General features: G+C 37.6%; 1 protein-coding gene across 2 annotated transcripts; it reads left to right on the top strand.

The window, feature by feature from the left end:
- Positions 1 to 1,263: 1,263 nt before the first annotated feature.
- LOC113658888 (collagen alpha-5(VI) chain-like) lies at positions 1,264 to 15,107 on the top strand. 2 transcript variants are annotated; one of them, XM_047820871.1, is made up of 16 exons: positions 1,264 to 1,416; positions 1,522 to 1,624; positions 1,755 to 1,831; positions 2,032 to 2,102; positions 3,206 to 3,314; positions 3,404 to 3,484; positions 3,604 to 3,669; positions 3,818 to 3,939; positions 8,186 to 8,337; positions 8,465 to 8,618; positions 10,342 to 10,489; positions 10,837 to 10,958; positions 11,478 to 11,629; positions 11,777 to 11,930; positions 13,736 to 13,883; positions 14,395 to 15,107. In XM_047820871.1, exons 1-16 carry the CDS (start codon positions 1,389 to 1,391, stop codon positions 14,424 to 14,426), a joined length of 1,719 nt encoding a protein of 572 aa, XP_047676827.1. In that variant the 5' UTR covers positions 1,264 to 1,388; the 3' UTR covers positions 14,427 to 15,107. The 2 variants fall into 2 exon arrangements, with proteins under 2 accessions (XP_047676827.1, XP_027027166.1); XM_027171365.2 differs by having other exon boundaries at positions 1,265 to 1,416; positions 10,843 to 10,958.
- The last annotated feature ends 4,095 nt before the right edge of the window (positions 15,108 to 19,202 follow it).

The raw sequence follows: 19,202 nt of genomic DNA, 5'->3' as shown, positions 1-19,202 counted from the left end.
CACTGTTTCTAACAATTTAAAGATGTATCCATTTTATTTGATTACCTGCTTGAGCTGTATAACAGAATTAGTTTTCATAATCTATACTATAATTAATAATTTAATTATACTTTATCATATAATACTTATTTATTTGGTTATTAAACATTACATGGTTACTGTAATGGAGAACTATTTTTTAAAAGTTAACTGTTCTGCCTAAAACTCTAATCTGATGAATGAAACCACAACATTTAGATTATAAAATGACCAAGATATCGGTTAAATGCACACCCTGCGTTCACGTCAGCTTTGTAGGAAAGAAGTGGCAAAAACCCCACAACCACATGGTCCATTTTGAAAGTCAACCACTATTTGCTTAAATGCCAGGTAACCTTTTACCTGTTACTTCTGCAACAATAAAAAACATTTTAATTTGTACTAGCATATATTATCTTTTGAATATTGACTTGCTCCCCTGCCCCATTATAAACCACTGACTATATAAAGTACAAGAATGCCAGAAACTCTCTAAAAACTCTGTTTCTCTAAAAGAGTGTGCAGCAGTTTTTTATAGCAACAGTGCCTCGGAAAAAGCAAGGAAGTTATTTTTCTTCTTCCTTCAGCTTGTTAGAGGGCGCCATCACCAGAAAACTAGACTTCTGGGTCACAGAGTTCACAAACATATAACGAGGTACATGCTACCATCCAAAATGAAGTATTGTCATTTCCTGAAGCTGTTGGTTCTGCCATTGTTATTTTACCATTGTGTATGACCTGTTTATGTGTTTTTGGGTATCTCACATTTGGATTTTGCCCTTGTCTGTTTTGTTTGCCACAATGACTGCTTCTCTGGTTTTTGATTTCTTTGCCTGTTTGTTTTGATGCTGATTTTAGTTACCCATTTGGACTGTTTCATTTTCTGCCTCATTAAAGCTCTTTTTTTACTCCCTATATGGATTCCGCCGCTTCCTCGTTACAGGATACTTCACCATTAGCAAATCTAGTTGATATGGCTCAAAAGTATAAATTAGCTGTAGGTGAAAGCCATTACTAATGAGAGAAACATAAAAAACACCATGATGAGCCTGAAGCCTTTCAGTATGGATTATACTGGATATATTCTGTATATACGTATATACTGAATGTTCTGCGGAAGAACATTTTTGGAAGATGCAACCTCAGCAAGGCTGAACATGAAATGTTTAGGTTGATACAAGAGTTGCATATCCTTTTTTCCTTAAATAACGAAATGAAACTTCAAAAACTGCATTTTTAATTTCATGTTTTTGTGAGGATCTGAAACCATTTAGTATGACAAATACAGAAAAGATAAAGAGGAAATCAGGCAATTTTTTTTTTAAAGCACAGTTAACTTTTACTTACAGTTACTTGGTGGCGTAAGCAAGATGTTTTCAGTTGTGCTGTTCATAACAGGTATGTGAATTATAGGCTATAAAAAGGTATAAAAAAACAGAGGAAAGTATGCTTGAAAAATCTGAAAAAAAATCAGATAATTGTTGGATTTTTTTTATATCACAGGCATATACACAGCAGTGGGATTCAACATATTCTCAAAGTCTGTGAAGAAATTTGCAAATGATGACCTGCCGTTTGGTCAAACAATTATTCAGTCAAGAGATGGGTTGGTATTTTTTAAAATAAGCTTTGTAAATAAAATAAGACAGTGAAATATCTGTAACATCAAAATAATAATAAATCAGTAATAAAATTAAATATATGTTTGCTTTTTTTTTATGATGTGTTTTTTTTAGAGTGTTTGTTCCTTCTCCTACCTCTGGAGATTTCTTTAATTGCACAGACAAAAGATGTGCCGAAATATATGTTAATGGTAAAGTTATTTTTATTTAATTGTGTTGTCAGTTGTGTATGTATTTAAAATAAAGATCAGGCCTGCTATACATGTTACAGTAATTAACTCTAATTAATAACGCATGTTTATGTTGGCTTTAAATAATAATTACAGTAAGATGACATTAACCTTTTGCATCTGCAACAATTTTATTGCTAATGCTAATATATCATTTACAGCGGTAACAAAAGGTCTGAGACCAACTTTGTCTGTAGCATCCAGTTGGAGTGAAGATACGGAGCAGCTTTTGGTACATATTCAATGACATACAAATTCAATGACTCAAAAACTCTTCCATGATGATGCTTTGATGTAATTTTTGGCAACTACAGGGTTGCTAAAAATACATTTTTCTTTAATTTCTTTTTTTTTTCCATTTTTATTTTGTTTTCCTTGACAACCTATTTCTCTAAATACATCAGACATATTGACTTCTCTTTTAGGCAGTGAGTTCATTTCCTTTACATATTGACCGTGAAAGACAGACAACATGGCGTAGTTGCTGAAATAAAAATTGTAGAAAATGGTCAAAGCTATATATACATGCAGAGGCTTTTATGTTCAAAGTGGCACCATCTTCCAATTCAACCACTGCAACTATTGCAGAATGGAGCTCCACAAACTGCTTTCAACCTCCTCACATTCTGTCACACTACCTCGTTTCTACAGTCCCTCTACTGGCTTCCTTTAGCTGACGCATCCAGTTTAATATACTTAAGTTTGGCTTCGAAGTCACTTATTACCTGCAACTTTGTACCATGTCCCATCCAAGCTTCTAGAGCTATAGAGTTGTACCCATTATCTCTCAGGGTACTAGGAATTCTTTTGTCAGCCAAATGCCATAATTGTAAATATAATTTAAAATGCTCTGGTGAATATTTTTTATCATTTATCACAGCCATCTGCAGTCACTCATGACCATTCAAGTCTGCCATATCTTGTGACAATAACCACCCCAGGTTCATAGTAGATACAGAAAAGACTTAATGTAATCAAACATAAGTACAATCTAATTTTCTAGTTTAAAACAATTGTTTTGTATAAAATGTTTCAAAAGAAATTTTCTATATGTTGATTTAAAACATGCATTTACTGCAATAAAAATGAGCCAGAATTCGAAAACTTTTATTAACGCACATCTGACAGTCACTGAAAATTCATTCTTTCATTCAGTCATTCATTCATTAATCAGTTATTTATTTGAGTAACACAGGTTTCAGCTATATCCTTGCTATTTATTTATACCATTGGCATTTTTACCATTACCATTTGATATTTTTAAATATTTGAAAGTCAGATGAATCTCCAAAGCTCATGACTCTGAAATAAAGCATTTCTTATCTCAAATTGTAGGTTTGTGACCAAGTTCGGACAATTAACTCGGCAGCTGAGAATTTCAACAGAAACTGTACCCTCATATCTGATCATCAGGAGAAGAGTAAAGTCTATCCCAATATGTTGGGTATGTGTCTGCACTAAAACATGCCCACGAAAATCTCTCATTATGAGACTTCTCAATGATCCTCAGTTAATACCAATACACCATATTAGTTTTACAGCTACTGGAACAAAAAAACATGAACAGCAACAACAACAATAACAAATACCAAGGAACTCAAACAGGTTTTCAAGGTAAAAGTATCTGAAGATGCTTTTAAAAATTCCATTAAAAATAAAATAATGAATCACTTACATATATTTTTTAAAATATTTTAAGACATTCAAAAACTGTCACTGCTGATTCTTATTAGACCACTCGAGGAAGAGAATAGCTCGTCAAAGTGATTCCAGCACTGATACAAATGAAGAAGATCAAGGTATTTTTATCTTTGTCAATCAATGAACAAACTTGATATATCAGATGACTTAAATATGGTGACTGTTAGACAAAATACTAAAAAATAAATTATCATATACAGTAGGTACTATTTTTGAAATCATCTGCTGCTTTTTGTTTATTTGAAGATGCAGGCACAGAGATCGCTGTTGTGCTGGACGGCTCTGGTAGCATTGTGCAGGAGGATTTTGAAAGGGCCAAATACTTTATTCATACACTGATGAAAAATGTTTGGAGAACATGTTTCAATGTAAGTACAGCATCAACTAGACCAAGCACAGAAATTCTAAATTAAAATGTAAGGTCATGTAACTGTGCTATATGAACACCAGTCACTAGTGGGGGGAGTTTCAACACCTGTATATCTCATATCTGTGCATATGTGTACATAGACTGAGGCTTAGGTGACCTTGGCAATATCAGGTGTTCACAGAACATGGTCACATACATAACATTACACTCCATTTCACCCTCCTAACTACGGTGGGGTTTCACCAAGCTGTTAAATGTATAACAGAGGATTTACAAGGAACCAACTCAGATCTTCAGTCAGATATGATTGCTTACCCCAATGGGAGGGACCAACAGATTTTGGTGAACCTGTAAAAAGTACATGACTCTACCCAGGTAGCAGCAGCACAGTTCTCCCAGAGTAGCAGCTGACCGTCATCGTGCCTAAGCATAGTTGACATCACAAAATGAGCCAGTCTTTGTTTAGACAGGAAAACCTAGTGTCACCCCACACACATAATGGCTGCTCATATAATGAGTAAGACACATACAGTACTGTGACAGCATATGCTGTCCAATATGCTAAGCATCAGCATTACTGTGCATTATATAAATAGAACATTTTATCCAATAAATACCTCTTTGGATTATCAACACAAAGACATAAAACATAGCAGATACCTTCATACCTTCCAACACCTGAAGGCCCAGACATTGCTCACACACATGCAAGTACCTCTAATCTACCTTGTAGGTGAATAAAGATAACACAAGGTTTGCACAAGGCTCCTTTCAAGCTGTCACTTGTGTTAAAGGACAGGTTGACCAGTAACGCTGACTATTGTCACAAACTGATGCAAAGATTTAGGAAACTTTTCAAAATGTGTAAGAGCTGAGAAGTAGAGAGGAGCCAGCAGCCATTGATAACTGATATTTTCTAATAGGTTACCATGTGACTTTGTGTCACTATTATCATTTGTTTTTATGCACATAAAATAAGAAATATTGAAATGACAAGGCTTACACTGAAGGAACTCGAATGTGAGATCAATAGATGATACAATAGAACAGAATTCCAGCTATATGGGCTTTTTTTTTTAAAAAAAAACCCTGTAACTGACATTTACAGCATTTGGCAAACGCCATTATCCAGAGCGACAAAAGTGCTTTTAAATGTCTCTCAATAGTTCACTGGTTCACTGGTTCACTAGGTTGGTGACTTTTTTACATAATAAGTGCTAGTTTAAGTGCAAAGGGAAAAGGTAGGTCTTCACGCAGGGAAGTTCATTCAACCACCTCAGTGCCAGAACAGAAAAGAGTCTTGGTGTATACAGTACCTACCTCTTACCTTGAGTGATGGTGGGGCCAGTCGAGCAGTGCTGGTAGCTTTGAGGGAGTTAGGTGCAGTGCAAAGAGTTACAAGAGCTTTTAGGTAAGAGAGAGCATGCAGCAGTGGCATGGAATGGGAGAACTTGAAAACAGGTTGTGCAGCTGCAGGATCATTTGCAGGGGACAAATTGCATTCATTGGTAGACCTGCTAGCAGTGAGTTGCAGTAGTCCAGCCTTGAAATGACAAGAGACTCAACAAGTACCTCAGCAGAGTGTGTAGTTAAAAATGGCCAAATCCTTCTGATGTTGTACAGAAGAAAACTACATGAGCGTGTAATATTAGCAACATGCGAGGAAAAGGACAGTTGATTGTCCATGGTTACCCCAAGGTTGCGAGCTTCTGGTGATGAATCACCTAGTATGATCAGCAGTTGAGTATTGCTGGGTTGAGTTTTAACTGACGAGCCATCATCCACGTGGATATGACAACCAGACATGCTGAGCTCTGAGCAGAAACTGTGGTATCTGGAGGAAGTGAAAGAGAATATGTTGAGTGTCATCAGCATAGCCGTGGTAAGAGAACCCATGTGAGGAAATAACTTTACAGACAGAGTCAGTATACAGGGAGAAGAGTAGAGGACCAAGTACTGAACCCTGTGGGACACTAGTGAAGAGTGTGCATAGAGCAGATTTCTCTCCCCTCCATGTTACATTATATGAGCAACCTTCCTTTCCCAATTCTGCTGATCCACCATTTCCAAAACTCCTGAGGATGGGCAAGAGAGTGGTTGACAGTATCAAATGTGGCTGAAAGGTAAAGAAGGTTGAGAAGAGATGACAGCTTGGCTGGTGTAGTGAGCATGTAGTTTCTCATAGACAGCAAAAAGAGCAGTCTTGGTGGAATGTGCTGCTTTGAAGCCAGACTGGTTGGGATCTTGGAGGTTGTTCTGCGAGAGATACGGTTGTTCTGCGAGACAGACAGTTGATTATACACAATATGTTCAAAAACTTTTGAATCAACAATGATACTGGTCTCTGATGGATACAGACCAGGAGGGCATAACACTTTCTCTCTTGAATGTGGTTATTACATGACCAGATGTTAAGGATTCATTGATGATCATGGTGAAGTAGGGCAGAAGGTTTTGTGAGATGGTCTGGAGTGGAATGGATAGTGGAATCCATTGTGGAATGGATTGGATCCAGTGGGCAGGTGGTAGGATTGCAAGACTGGACGAGTTGTAAAATCTCTTCTGCTGCTATGGTTGAAAAAATTGAATGAAAAGTGAAATCCTAGCTGTGAAAGGTTGGTGTAGTCAGGGCAAAAGTGAAGTTTTTCTCAATTTTCTCATTGTAAAAGGGAGCAAATTCTTCAGCAGTCAGGGAAAATGAAGCAGGTGGAGCTGTAGGGTTGAGTAGTGAAGAGAATAAGGAAGTTTTTCCTTGAATAAGGAAGTCTTGGCAGAAGTCACGTCTGAAAAGATCTTGTCCAAGAGTAAGAGGCGAGATCTGCATTAAGTTTTGATTTCACCCACCTTCTCTGTTCTGATCCTAGTTCTCTTTGATTGCCAAGGAGCAGAACAAGAATTCTTATTGGCTTTAGTGGACAGACGGCAGAGAAGATCTATTGTTGAGGAAAGAGAGGAGAGTAAAGTGTCTATGGCCAAGGGTAGTGAGGAGAAGGTGTCATGATCAGAAGAGTGCCAGATGCTACAGAGGAAGGGGAGACAGAGTGGGGGAGTCTACTGAATGTCTACTCTTGGCTTGAGACCTGTATAAAGACTTAAAACAAATAAACTAATTTAAAAACCAGAGAGTTGTCTATGGAAGAAAAGAAAGATATTTTAAAGCTGAGGAAATAATATCTATTGATACAATCGAAAAACATCACAAAAGAAGGATTCAACTGATGTGATGCCAATTGGGTTGCCTGTTCGAGGCAGTTGTTACAAGCAGGGGATCTGGAACCAAATTTTAAATGTTATTTACATTAATTGTAAATAAAACTGTTAAGAATTTTAAAATGTTTATCTGTTCCTGTACTTTGCTCACCAAAATTGGGTTCTTTTAGCAAATTTACCTTGCTTTGAAGTTTATTTAATTTAATTTTATTTAATCTAGATGAAAATATCAGGAAATAAAAGCAGACTGTCAGGGATCAGCGCAGATCCGTCAGGGATCAGCGCAGACTTATGGCCATGTGCTTTTGTGTTTGTTTGTGTCACGTGATTTCCCCATCTTCGTCTGCTCCTCCCGGTCATCACACCTGTTCCCCATTGTGTGTGAATGTCCCCGTCTGTATATATGTGAGCTTCATTAATAAGAATGTTAGTTCCCTGTGTCGTGTGGATTATGTTTTGTTTTCCTCATGTATTAAAATAGCTTTCATTTGAAGCTATCCTGCGTACGGGTCTGCTCCAAGCCTCCTCCGTCCGGGTCCTGACACAGACATTTCTTATCTCTTCACCTTTTGCTCTCAAACCCAGCTAGATTCAATGTTTAGCAAAAAGAATTAGCTTTGCTGTTCTAGTACTTAGAGAGGGGACTGTATGTGTATAGGAGAGACATAAGGACAGAATTTTCCTTATGCAATAATATACCACATTATTATCTTCTGCTTTAGTGCACCAGTAAAATTAGACCAAATTTTAAATGTCCAAAAATTACCAATAAATCAAAAATAGTTAGTTAGTTAGTTAGTTAGTTAGTTGTTTTAATGCTGTTTAGATAAAAGACAGAAATAATCACTAAGGCTGTCTGGTATTATTACATTTAACTATAAGAATTTAGTTTTAAGCAAAAAATTATGTGGTTTAATTTTCAGCCCAAAGCCTTGATCAAAATGCCTTTAATAAAATAAATAATATATTAAATTCAGTATGTGTATAAATAAATATATTAAATGCAGTTTATTGCACATTTCTCTCCTCTACAGTGTAAGTTTGCAGTGGTGCAGTTTGGGAGAGACATAAGGACAGAACTCTCTCTGAAAGAGAATAATGACCATCTCAGTGCCTTGGATAAGGTGAAGAACATAAAACAGGTTACTAAAATCACCAAGACTGCTTCAGCCCTCTACCATGTTCTGTAAGTTCACAATCATTTATTATCATGAGTTTGCACAAAGTGAATTAATTGTTAGTAATTTAATAATGTATACAGCATATTTTACTAGAAAAACTTTATCTGCTCCTGTGTCATGTACTACCTGCAGCACAGAAGTTTTTGTTCCTGAAAGTGGCTCAAAAGAAAATGCAAAAAAAATTATTATTTTACTGTCTGATGGACAAATGGTAGGAGATGCAAGAAACCTCACAGAAGTTTTGAACATGCCCCAGATGGATGGGGTTGTTCGCTATGCTATAGGAGTAAGTGTAAATAATTTTACATTTCATAACTCTAGTGACTAAAATAAATAGTAATTTACACAGACAGGTGAAGTTTATTATTATTATCCATCCATCCATCCATCCATCCATCCATCCTTCCATCTTCTACCGCTTATCCGGGGCCGGGTCACGGGGGCAGCAGTCTAAGCAGGGATGCCCAGACTTCTCTCTCCCCAGACACTTCCTCCAGCTCTTCCGGGGGAATACCAAGGCGTTCCCAGGCCAGCCGAGAGACATAGTCCCTCCAGCGTTTCCAAGGTCTTCCCCGGGGCCTCCTCCCGGTTGGACATGCCCGGAACTCCTTCCCAGGGAGGCGTCCAGGAGGCATCTGGAACAGATGCCCGAGCCACCTCAGCTGACTCCTCTCGATGTGGAGGAGCAGCGGCTCTACTCTGAGCTCCTCCCGAGTGACCGAGCTCCTCACCCTATCTCTAAGGGAGTGCCCAGCCACCCTGCAGAGGAAACTCATTTCGGCCGCCTGTCTCCGGGATCTTGTCCTTTCGGTCATGACCCAAAGCTCATGACCATAGGTGAGCGTAGGAACGTAGCTCGACTGGTAAATAGAGAGCTTCGCCTTGCGGCTCAGCTCTTTCTTCACCACAACAGACCAGTATATCGACAGCATCACTGCAGAAGATACACCGATCCACCTGTTGATCTCCCACTCCATCCTTCCCTCACTCGTGAACAAGATACTTGAGCTCTCCACCGACCTCAAGGGGGCAAGCCACCCTTTTCCGGCTGAGAACCATGGCCTCGGACTTGGAGGTGCTGATTCTCATCCCCGCCGCTTCACACTCGGCTGCAAACCGTCCTAGAGCATGCTGAAGGTCCTGATTTGAGGAAGCCAACAGGACAGAAAAAAAAAGCAGAGACGAAATCCTGTGGTCCCCAAACCGGACTCCCTCCGGCCCCCGACTGTCATATAAATAATGAACAGGACTGGTGACAAAGGGCAGCCCTGCCGGAGTCCAACATGCACCGGGAACAAGTCTGACTTACTGCCGGCAATGCGAACCAAACTCCTGCTCCGGTCATATAGGGACCGGACAGCCCTTAGCAGAGGCCCCGGACTCCATACTCTCAGAGCACCCCCACAGGTCACTATGAGGGACACAGACAAATGCCTTCTCCAGATCCACAAAGCACATGTGGACAGGTTGGGCAAACTCCCATGAACTCTCCAGCAACCTGGCGAGGGTGTAGATATGGTCCGGTGTTCCACGACCGGGACGAAACCCGCATTGTTCCTCCTGAATCCAAGGTTCAACTATTGGCCGAATTCTCCTCTCCAGTACTCTGGCATAGACTTTTCCGGGGAGGCTGAGGAGTGTGATCCCCCTGTAGTTGGAACACACCCCCTTCTTAAACAGAGGGACCACCACCCCAGTCTGCCAATCCAGAGGCACTGTCCCCAGCCGCCACACGATGTTATTATTATTATTATTATTATTATTATTATTATTATTATTATTATTATTATTATTATTATTATAAAACTGTAGTTTTTACTTACACCTGTTACATCATCACTACCTTTTGATCAGCTTGGCCTGTTCATTATTAAAATGTACTTAGTATGCTTTATATTAGAATGTGCATTTTAAATGATGGCAATCAACATCTGTAATAATGTTGTGCTTATCATGTTAAAAGAGTTATTGTCTCTGCTAATAAAATAATGTTTTATTTATTTTTATAGGTGGGGCCAGAGGTTTTGAATAATTCACAGGCAATAAAAGAGATGACAGAAATATCTGGCAATGAAGATCGATTTTTCGGTCTTTGTAATTACGCTGCTTTGGAAACCCTTCTCTCTTCTTTGGAAAAAAGCATCATTAGGATTGAAGGTAAACCGCAGTATTTGCATATATATGTGCAAATGTACTGTAAGCTTTCTGTAAGATAATATCACTTGTGTTTGTTAAAATTTCATGAGTATATGACAATATTCAGATACATTTGTCGGGATGTAATTCATTTTCCAGGATGGAGGTATTAAAGCAAGCTGTGACTGATTTTTTATTTTTTTTATATTTTATTTTATTTACAATTATATATAAAAACTCAGTCTGCCTGTGAACAAAACGGATACAGTATGTCAGGTGACTGATGCATGTGGTGTATGATGTACATCTCTTCCTTAGACTGCAGTGCTGATATATAGATAATATTGTGAAATCCTTTTGCTGCTTGTGTGCAGGGATAGAGATCGCTTTTGTGCTGGACGGCTCTGGTAGCATTGAACCGGAGGATTTTGAAAGTGCCAAAGACTTCATCAGTAACATGATGAAAAATGTTTGGCCAATATGTTTCAGTGTAAGTAAGGGATCAAACTTTATGGAAAAATTCAAATTCACAATGCTAAATTCACAATTCAAATGCTAGAATCTTTAAAAAAATATATTTTTATATATTTATAAAAAGTTTTATTTATTTTAATATTTATTGATCATGCTTAATATATTTCTGTGATTTTCATCCTTTTTCACCTAAGTATATTTTCCAAAATTTTATATTAAGTGATTATGTAATGTTTTTGTATTGTTGTTTCAGACCTTTCAGACTTTTTTTTTTCAAATTGCCCCAAAACATTCCCTTTTCCAGAAAATATTTACTTAGAAAGGTTTGAATGATGTTAAAGCAAGAAACTATTAAGTAATGGAACTCCTTAAAATGATCAATGATGGTGTCTGAAAGTTTCCCAGTAGTCTCCCACTGTCTCTAATACATTTAATACTCTATATTAAATCTTATACTGTGAATATGCTGTACATTTTAATAGGAAAATATATATTCTAGTGTACATGGACAGTAACTAAATTCTCTCCTCTTCAGTGTAAGTTTGCAGTGGTGCAATTTGGGGGTTACATAAGGACAGAACTCTCTCTGAAAGAGAATAATGACCATCTTGGTGCCTTGGATAAGGTGAAGAACATAAAACAGATTACTGCACTCACCAAGACTGCTTCAGCCCTCTACCATGTTCTGTAAGTTCACAATCATTTATTATCATGAGTTTGCACAAAGTGAATTAATTGTTAGTAATTTAATAATGTATATAGCATATTTTACTAGAAATATTTTGAATATTTACTAGAATATTTTACTGCTTACGTGTCATGTACTACCTGTAGCACAGAAGTTTTTGTTCCTGAAAGTGGCTCAAAAGAAAATGCAAAAAAAATGATTATTTTACTGTCTGATGGAGAAATGTTTGGAGATGCAAGAAACCTCACAGAAGTTTTGAACATGCCACAGATGGAAGGGGTTGTTCGCTATGCTATAGGGGTAAGTGTACACTTTTACAATATTTCACAACATTTTCACAGCATTCTGTAGTGTATGCTGCAATTGTAAGTTTCCATATAAATCACATATGTCAAACTCAGGTGTAATTATAATTGGCCCGCGAGATCATATCAAATGTGCATTACAGCTGCCTAGGCGCATGCTCCGCTAATACTACAAATCCCAGAATGCGTCATTCTCTGTTGACAGTCGTTCACAACCATGCTACAGACACATCGGGCAAGTTAATTCCACCCTCCACAAAAATGGCCAAATGAAAGATGGACAATAGGAGCTTTCAAGACAGGAGGGAGGTAGATTATCTGTTCACGTATATAAAGACCTGTTTGTCTTGTGTGCTAACGGAGCTAACGTGTCTGTAACGAAAGGGTATAACATAAGAAGACACTATGAAACGAAACATTATGAGAAGTATAAGGACCTGGACGTAAAGCAGAAGCTCCAGAAGGCGGAGTACCTGAAAAAAAGTCTGGTTTCCCGGAAGACTATGTTCATGAAAGCAAAATCAAAAAGTGAAGCTGCTGTAAAGGCTGTAAAGCTTTATTGTGGCAGCTGAGATTGCAAAATCTGCCCGGCCCTTTAATGAGGGAGAGTTTGTCAAAAAGTGTATGGTCAAAGTTTGAGACATCGTGTGCCCAGATAAAAGGCAAGAATTTTTAAATGTGAGCCTGAGCAGGACCACCGTGGCTGAGCAGGACCACCGTGGCTGAGCATTCCACCAATCAATTTTGTTGTTGGTTTTGAAAAAGATCCACTTCAAAAAGGAACTTAAAATGATCCAGTGAGAGGCATAATTTATTTTATATATTTAAATAAGAAATGAACACCACTGATGTGTCTTTTATTTCAAATTTAATTTCTTATGTGTTTGTAATATCAAGCTCTGGTTGTTCCAAATCCTGTGTTCAAGCAAAACTAAAGTTTGTTTTCACATGAAAAAGGTTGAACATTACAGATCAGTTGCAGTTAATTTTTCAATAAATGTTCAGTTTGGCCCGTGACTTTATCTCAGTTTTATATTTTGGCCCTCTGTGAATTTGAGTTTGACACCCCTGATGTAAATGTTAAATATAAAGGTAACATGAAATGTAAATGTTAAATATAAATTATAAATGTTAAATATAGATGCTAAAATCCTAAAACATGTACATTTTATATGTAAATATTAAATGTTGATGTTTTGTTCATATGCTAATTTCCTCTGCCACCTCAATGTGTATTAATACAGCTTTACACAATATTGTACCTCTTTTAACACAAACGTTTTGAGGGTATAATGGAAATTTGAGGGTGTATTTCAAGTCCCTGATGGTATTTTCTGGCCTCCCAAGCCGTGATCCTGCCAGGCCGCTTAAATTTTACTCCTCTTTGAGCCCAGTGGTCTGGCTTCCCACTTCCAGACTTTTTCATGGACGGACATTTACATTAGCTCCTGACCACCTGCTTCTTGCTGCTATGTCCCATCAATGATCTTCTATATTGTACCTAGAGGGGTTTTGTTTACTTTTACACGTGTTTTGGTTCATGTTTTGTCATCTCCCCTGCATTGCCATGGGTTATCTCCCTCATGTTTTTGGATCCTGTGATCAGTTTTCTTCACATTTTGGATTTGTCCGCCTGTATCTCTACATAAAATTACTTTTTACCACACATGCACATGTTTCTGTGTGCTGTCTGTAACGATTTATGGTAAATTATGCCAAAGAACACGTTTATTAATTTTTACAATGTCATGTGCTAAAAGAGGTATAGTCTTTGTTAATACACTAATGTTCTGTTCTCAGTTGGGGCCAGAGGTTCTGAATGAACCACAAGCCTTAAAAGAGATGATCGAGATAGCTGGTAGCGAAGAGAAATTCTTCAAGGTTTCTAGTTATACTGCCTTGAAAGACATACTCTCTTCTTTGCAAAGAACTCTGCTCAGAACTGCAGGTAAGCCAAAATATCTGTACATTTTTTTGAGATATGGGAAATAAAAATGAAATAATAAATCTCTAAAGTCATGAAATTTATATTTGCAACCCGGCAAGACCTAAAGTTTCAGGAAATTTGGTTAATATGATCCCATCTGACTGTTTATTTTTAAGCAAATGTAGAATTCCATTGAATAAATAACATAATCTACTGTATTAAATCTGAATTCTCAACTCTGAAATGGAAAATATTTCATTTCAGATTTTTTTATATATTGAACTTGTTCCTAAACAACATATTTTTTATTTTAAAATGTGTTGTTAACATGTAACTATTAAGATGCAGTAGAACATACAATATATGTTTCTCGGCAACTACATAAACACATCTTATGCCTTATAACATATCTTGCGTCTTAAACTTAACTAGTCTGCTACAGTAGTTAATATTCAGTTTTTGTTTACAATGGAAAATTAAATATATTAAGCTAATAGCATGCAGCAAACTAATGTATTTCTTTATTGAACAGGAAGAAGAATAGCGCCAATCTGCGATTCCTAAGAGTTTTTAAAAGTCTGATGATCACAGAGCTGGAATTTTGGTTCTATCTAGCTTCTTCATTATGTTACTTACTTTTCCAAAGGGTGCATAGGAGAAACACTTCTGTGTCCAGATAGATGATGAGATTAAATAATATTACATATCTTTAAAATGATTGATCCTGAACAACAATAGTGAGCAATAGGACAAAATTATACTCAGTAATGTTTACTCAGTAAACATGTACATTATTTTTACTTTATCAATCACTGCATTAACCATGCAATTTGATTTATCACCAAATTACTCTATAAATCACATTTATTGTAAGGAAATTATTAAGGATCATATTATGATAAACTAAACTCCAAAATAACAAAACACTTTTCTCAAAAATAATTTGTGGAAATATAGCTTAAAATTGAATTGAAAAAGTTTAGCTCAGTCTCATTCACTAACATGGGAATGACTTTATATGACCTGCTTATATACTGTATATCAGAGGACAGGAATAGACCTTTGTGCAGGTGACTTCACTCATTTTTATGAATTATTATTAATCAGTTATTTTGTTATGGCTAAATAATAAGCTACCTGATTATACATTATTTGTATTTGACTAATGATGTAACACCACTTGAAATGATTTTACTGCATGACTCTTTTTATATTTGCATTCAAATAAACTGTAGTTTGATTCTGCTCTGGTTATATGGGTTTCATTTTATAGTGTGACTTAATAACAGCAAATTCAAATTGACCACATTTTTTGATGAAAGAATGCCATTAAACCCACAGGTTTTTATAGACATTAAAATATACATTGTTTTAAATACGAAGAGCCAATTTTACAAGCAGCGCCTAATAGACAAAGGTACTTTTACTTCACTTTACTATCATTAAATACATTTCACTTAACATGTAAAGATCCCATTGTCAATTAAATACAGAAGAACAAGAGCAGGATGATGCTTTATTAGAAATCTGGTGAACAATTCACAACACAATTCAAGAATCTGCGTCAAAACCGATAATAAATTTCAGCAGTCAAGTCCGGAGAGGAAAATAACAAATAACAAAGTTAGAACCAGAAATACAACAGTAGACATAAACTGCTTGGACTTGCACTAAAAACCAATTAAAGGTGAAGTGTCTGAAACCGAATTGTCCCAGTTTAGTGACACCTAGGAGCCCTCTGTTACCAATGTCATCATTGTATTTGGTGGGTGTTAGTTTCATGGTGAAATAGACAGATGGATCGAGCTCTGGGTTCTGGGTTTCTCCCAGAACCACTAAGAGATTTTTGCTCTAATGCCTGCAATGCATCCACTTCCACAATGAAAGGTTTTTAAGGATCAGCAGAAGTAAATGCTTCTTTGAGCCTCTGGAAGAGTCGTTCAGCTGACAGGGTCCACTGCAACCATTTACTTCCTTTTTTAAGCAAGGCTGTAGGTGGTGAAGCCATGATGCTGAACTCATGGATGAAACAATAAATGCTTTCTTAACATGCTGACAATAAGTGTTTTATGGGCTGGGTTAAATGCATGACCAAGCTGCAATCAGCGGGTCTTCTATCCAGGACTTTAGACTGTGTTACAGCAGCTTTAGGGCAAACTGAATCCTTTCTACCATGGTGCAGTTGATAAATTTCGCAGTGAACCCAGAGTCAATTAGCGCTGTAACAAAATCTGCGTTTCCCTGACTGCACAATCTGAACAAGAAGCACAAAATTTGGGTAAGAAAGAAATTGCTAAGACCATAGGGGTTCCTACAATCACTAGTGCAGGGGTTCCCAACCTTTTTTGTGCCAGGGACCGGCTTATTCATAAAAAAAATTCCAGGGACCAGTTGTCAATTTTAATGCCTCAATTTCAAGATGCATCATTTGGAACATATCACTGTGTAAAACAGTAACAACTTATCATTTAATTGCATATAATGAACATGGTGGCAACAAACTTGTAGGAATATACCAATCTTTTTAAACTTTCAGACTGGTTCACAAAATGCTTCCCCTTTCTCCCATACAATATAGGTCTACTTCAAAAAAAAACTTACGCAGCACTCACTCACTAGCAGGTGGCAGTAATGGCAAATTGTATGAAAATGCCAGTCCATTTCACCTGTCAAATCTCTCCAGAACCACTAAAGACAATCGCTTCAACAGCAACTTAGTGTTTTCACTCACCAACAGGTGACACAAAGGATAATTGTATGAAAATAAGAGCCAGTTTCAACTGTCAGACAGTTTTAGGATATAATAGCAAACACACAGTGATTTCAGCCAACAAGTTTTAAAAGTATAAAATTAGAGATTAAGCTTTAACCTTTAACAAAAAAATACCAGACTGATTTTGAGGATATCAAAACTTGCCGCTGAGCGTTCAACTCACGTTTTTTTCTAAAAACTCCTCCGTTTTGTCTTTGGGAGTTGGGTGTTTGGTGGTTAAGTGCCGCTGACGTTTTGACGGCTTCATTGCCGTTTTTCACCACAAATAACACACAACGGATTTGGCGCCACGGAATCGCTTGTTGTTGTAAATCCATACCTAATGTATGAGGTATCGTATTTACGATTGAAGCTTGACTTTTTTTCTCTCTCGCTATTTTCGAGTAGTTCCTTTTACCAGAACTGCCCGCAATGAAATTAGCCATTGAAGTTGGCTGACGCCCGCTCATCTCTCCACATACTTCGGTCACTTCAGGTGCTCTGTGCTTTTTTTGCAGTCCGTTCAGATACGGCACGTTGCTAAGCAATCACAAGGCACTCAAAGAAACACATTTTAATTTATTTATTGTTTATGTTTTGGATTAAATAACATGACATGTAATAGCACTTAAAAAAAGACAATTATTCTTATTATAAAAAAAAAATTCTTGGAATATTTCAAGGCCCGGTACTAACTTGTCCACGGACCGGCACCGGTCCGGGGACCGGGGTTGGGAATCACTGCACTAGTGGACTCCTTTGTTACCCCTATATCAAGCATAGCCATAACAAACTCAATGTACCTAATCATCTGAACAGATCATGAATTATGCATGACATGAAAGATGTGCCCTGGTAAATCGTAAAAAAAAAAAGGGGACCTCAATCAAAATGGTGCTGGCAGATTCACCAGTTAACATCCATAACTTTTCATTCATTCATTCATTTTCTACCACTTATCCGAACTTCTCGGGTCACGGGGAGCCTGTGCCTATCTCAGGCGTCATCAGTCATCAAGGCAGGATACACCCTGGACGGAGTGCCAACTCATCACAGGGCACACACCCTCTCATTCACTCACTACGGACAATTTTCCAGAGATGCCAATCAACCTAACATGCATGTCTTTGGACCGGGGAGGAAACCGGAGTACTCGGAGGAAACCCCTGAGGCACAGGGAGAACATGCAAACTCCACACACACAAGGCGGAGGCGGGAATCGAACCCCCAACCCTGGAGGTGTGAGGCGAACGTGCTAACCACTAAGCCACCGTGCCCCCTCCATGACTTTTTATAGGAGTTATTTGTTGAATTATATCATTTTCATAAATAAAAGGATATGTGTAAGTGCACTATATGTTTGACTTTTATTTTGTTTTCACATAGACTTTAACATAAAAAGTCAACTAGTGTGTCTTCAGTGTTTTGCATCATCATGTAGCGTCTTGTACCAGTCATTTTAGATTTCATGTCCCAGGCACCCTAAATTTCAACATCTACTCCTCAATTAACCGATGAGCAACCCAGTTTTACACCCACACCTGGCTCCAGAATGTCTGGAGTCTCCACAAAGACCAGATAACCCCATGCGGCTCATTGGGGCCTGCAAACAGAACTCTCTCTCACACACACACACACACACACACACACACACACACACACACACACACACACACACACACACACACACACACACACACAACACAATGAGACATTCCATTTACTAATAAAACCCAAGATAAGGTACTCTAAGGTTCTCATTCTTATAACCCTTTTTGTAATGTGTTTCTTCTTTTAAGGCTTGCCTGACTTAAAATTATTTGCTCCTTAATTTCCTGATAAGGGTGTATTTTATTCATGTGTCAGAAAACAACATTGTATTTTAAAATCCGTTATACTCTATCATCATATCTTACTGATCATGGCATGTTAATGTATACCTGTTCTAATGCCGTATGACCCTTTAAGGTCTCATGTCAGAATGTATACGAAGCTATCGTTTTCTTTTTACTTCCCTAATGAAAGTGCATCTTGTTTATGTTTCATTTTTGTTTCTTTGCCTTTATCTTTGCCTTGATTAATGATCTATGTATGTAATGTACTGCTGCCTTCATACTGTCATTACCCTTCATGTTTAGTATCCAAATGACCACAAAATTATTGGTTACTCATTTTTCAAGCACTGGTGTATTTTATTTGAGCACGAAAGGCGCCATACCATCTTAATACACCCTGGATCAAACTTTAAAGTCATCTAAAAGTTTGATAGCTAAACCACGCCCACAGACACCTGAAACAAAGGGAGTTTTTCCCTCCAAAATCCTGACCGAAGTATTGGTCATCTTCCCAAAGATGGGTGGAGTTCGCAACCTTTAAATTGTCACAAACTCCACTAATCCGTGGTCAGACTTCAGGAACAACTTCAAGACGACTCCATCTTCCTTCAAAGAAGTTCCAGCAAGCTTCACTTCCAAGAACGACAACTGCTCTGATCTTCAGGAGAACTTGGAAGAACGTCTGACCCCACCCTAACTGACTTTTCAGAGATTTCTCTGTTGCATCCGGACTCTTGTTCAGTAAGCCAATGC

Source organism: Tachysurus fulvidraco, chromosome 11 (assembly GCF_022655615.1).
Source record: "Tachysurus fulvidraco isolate hzauxx_2018 chromosome 11, HZAU_PFXX_2.0, whole genome shotgun sequence".
NCBI lineage: Eukaryota > Metazoa > Chordata > Actinopteri > Siluriformes > Bagridae > Tachysurus > Tachysurus fulvidraco.
Note: the sequence above shows the minus strand (reverse complement) of the source record. Positions and strands in the feature narration are given on the sequence as shown.

What these genes read in the sequence shown, in the direction of transcription:
- LOC113658888 (XM_047820871.1), top strand. Translation starts at nt 1,389, where the DNA reads ATGTTTTCAGTTGTGCTGTTCATAACAG. An exon ending in AAGATACGGAGCAGCTTTTG is followed by an intron (nt 2,103 to 3,205) that starts GTACATATTCAA and finishes CTCAAATTGTAG; the next exon opens with GTTTGTGACCAAGTTCGGAC. An exon ending in TCAGCCCTCTACCATGTTCT is followed by an intron (nt 11,630 to 11,776) that starts GTAAGTTCACAA and finishes TACTACCTGTAG; the next exon opens with CACAGAAGTTTTTGTTCCTG.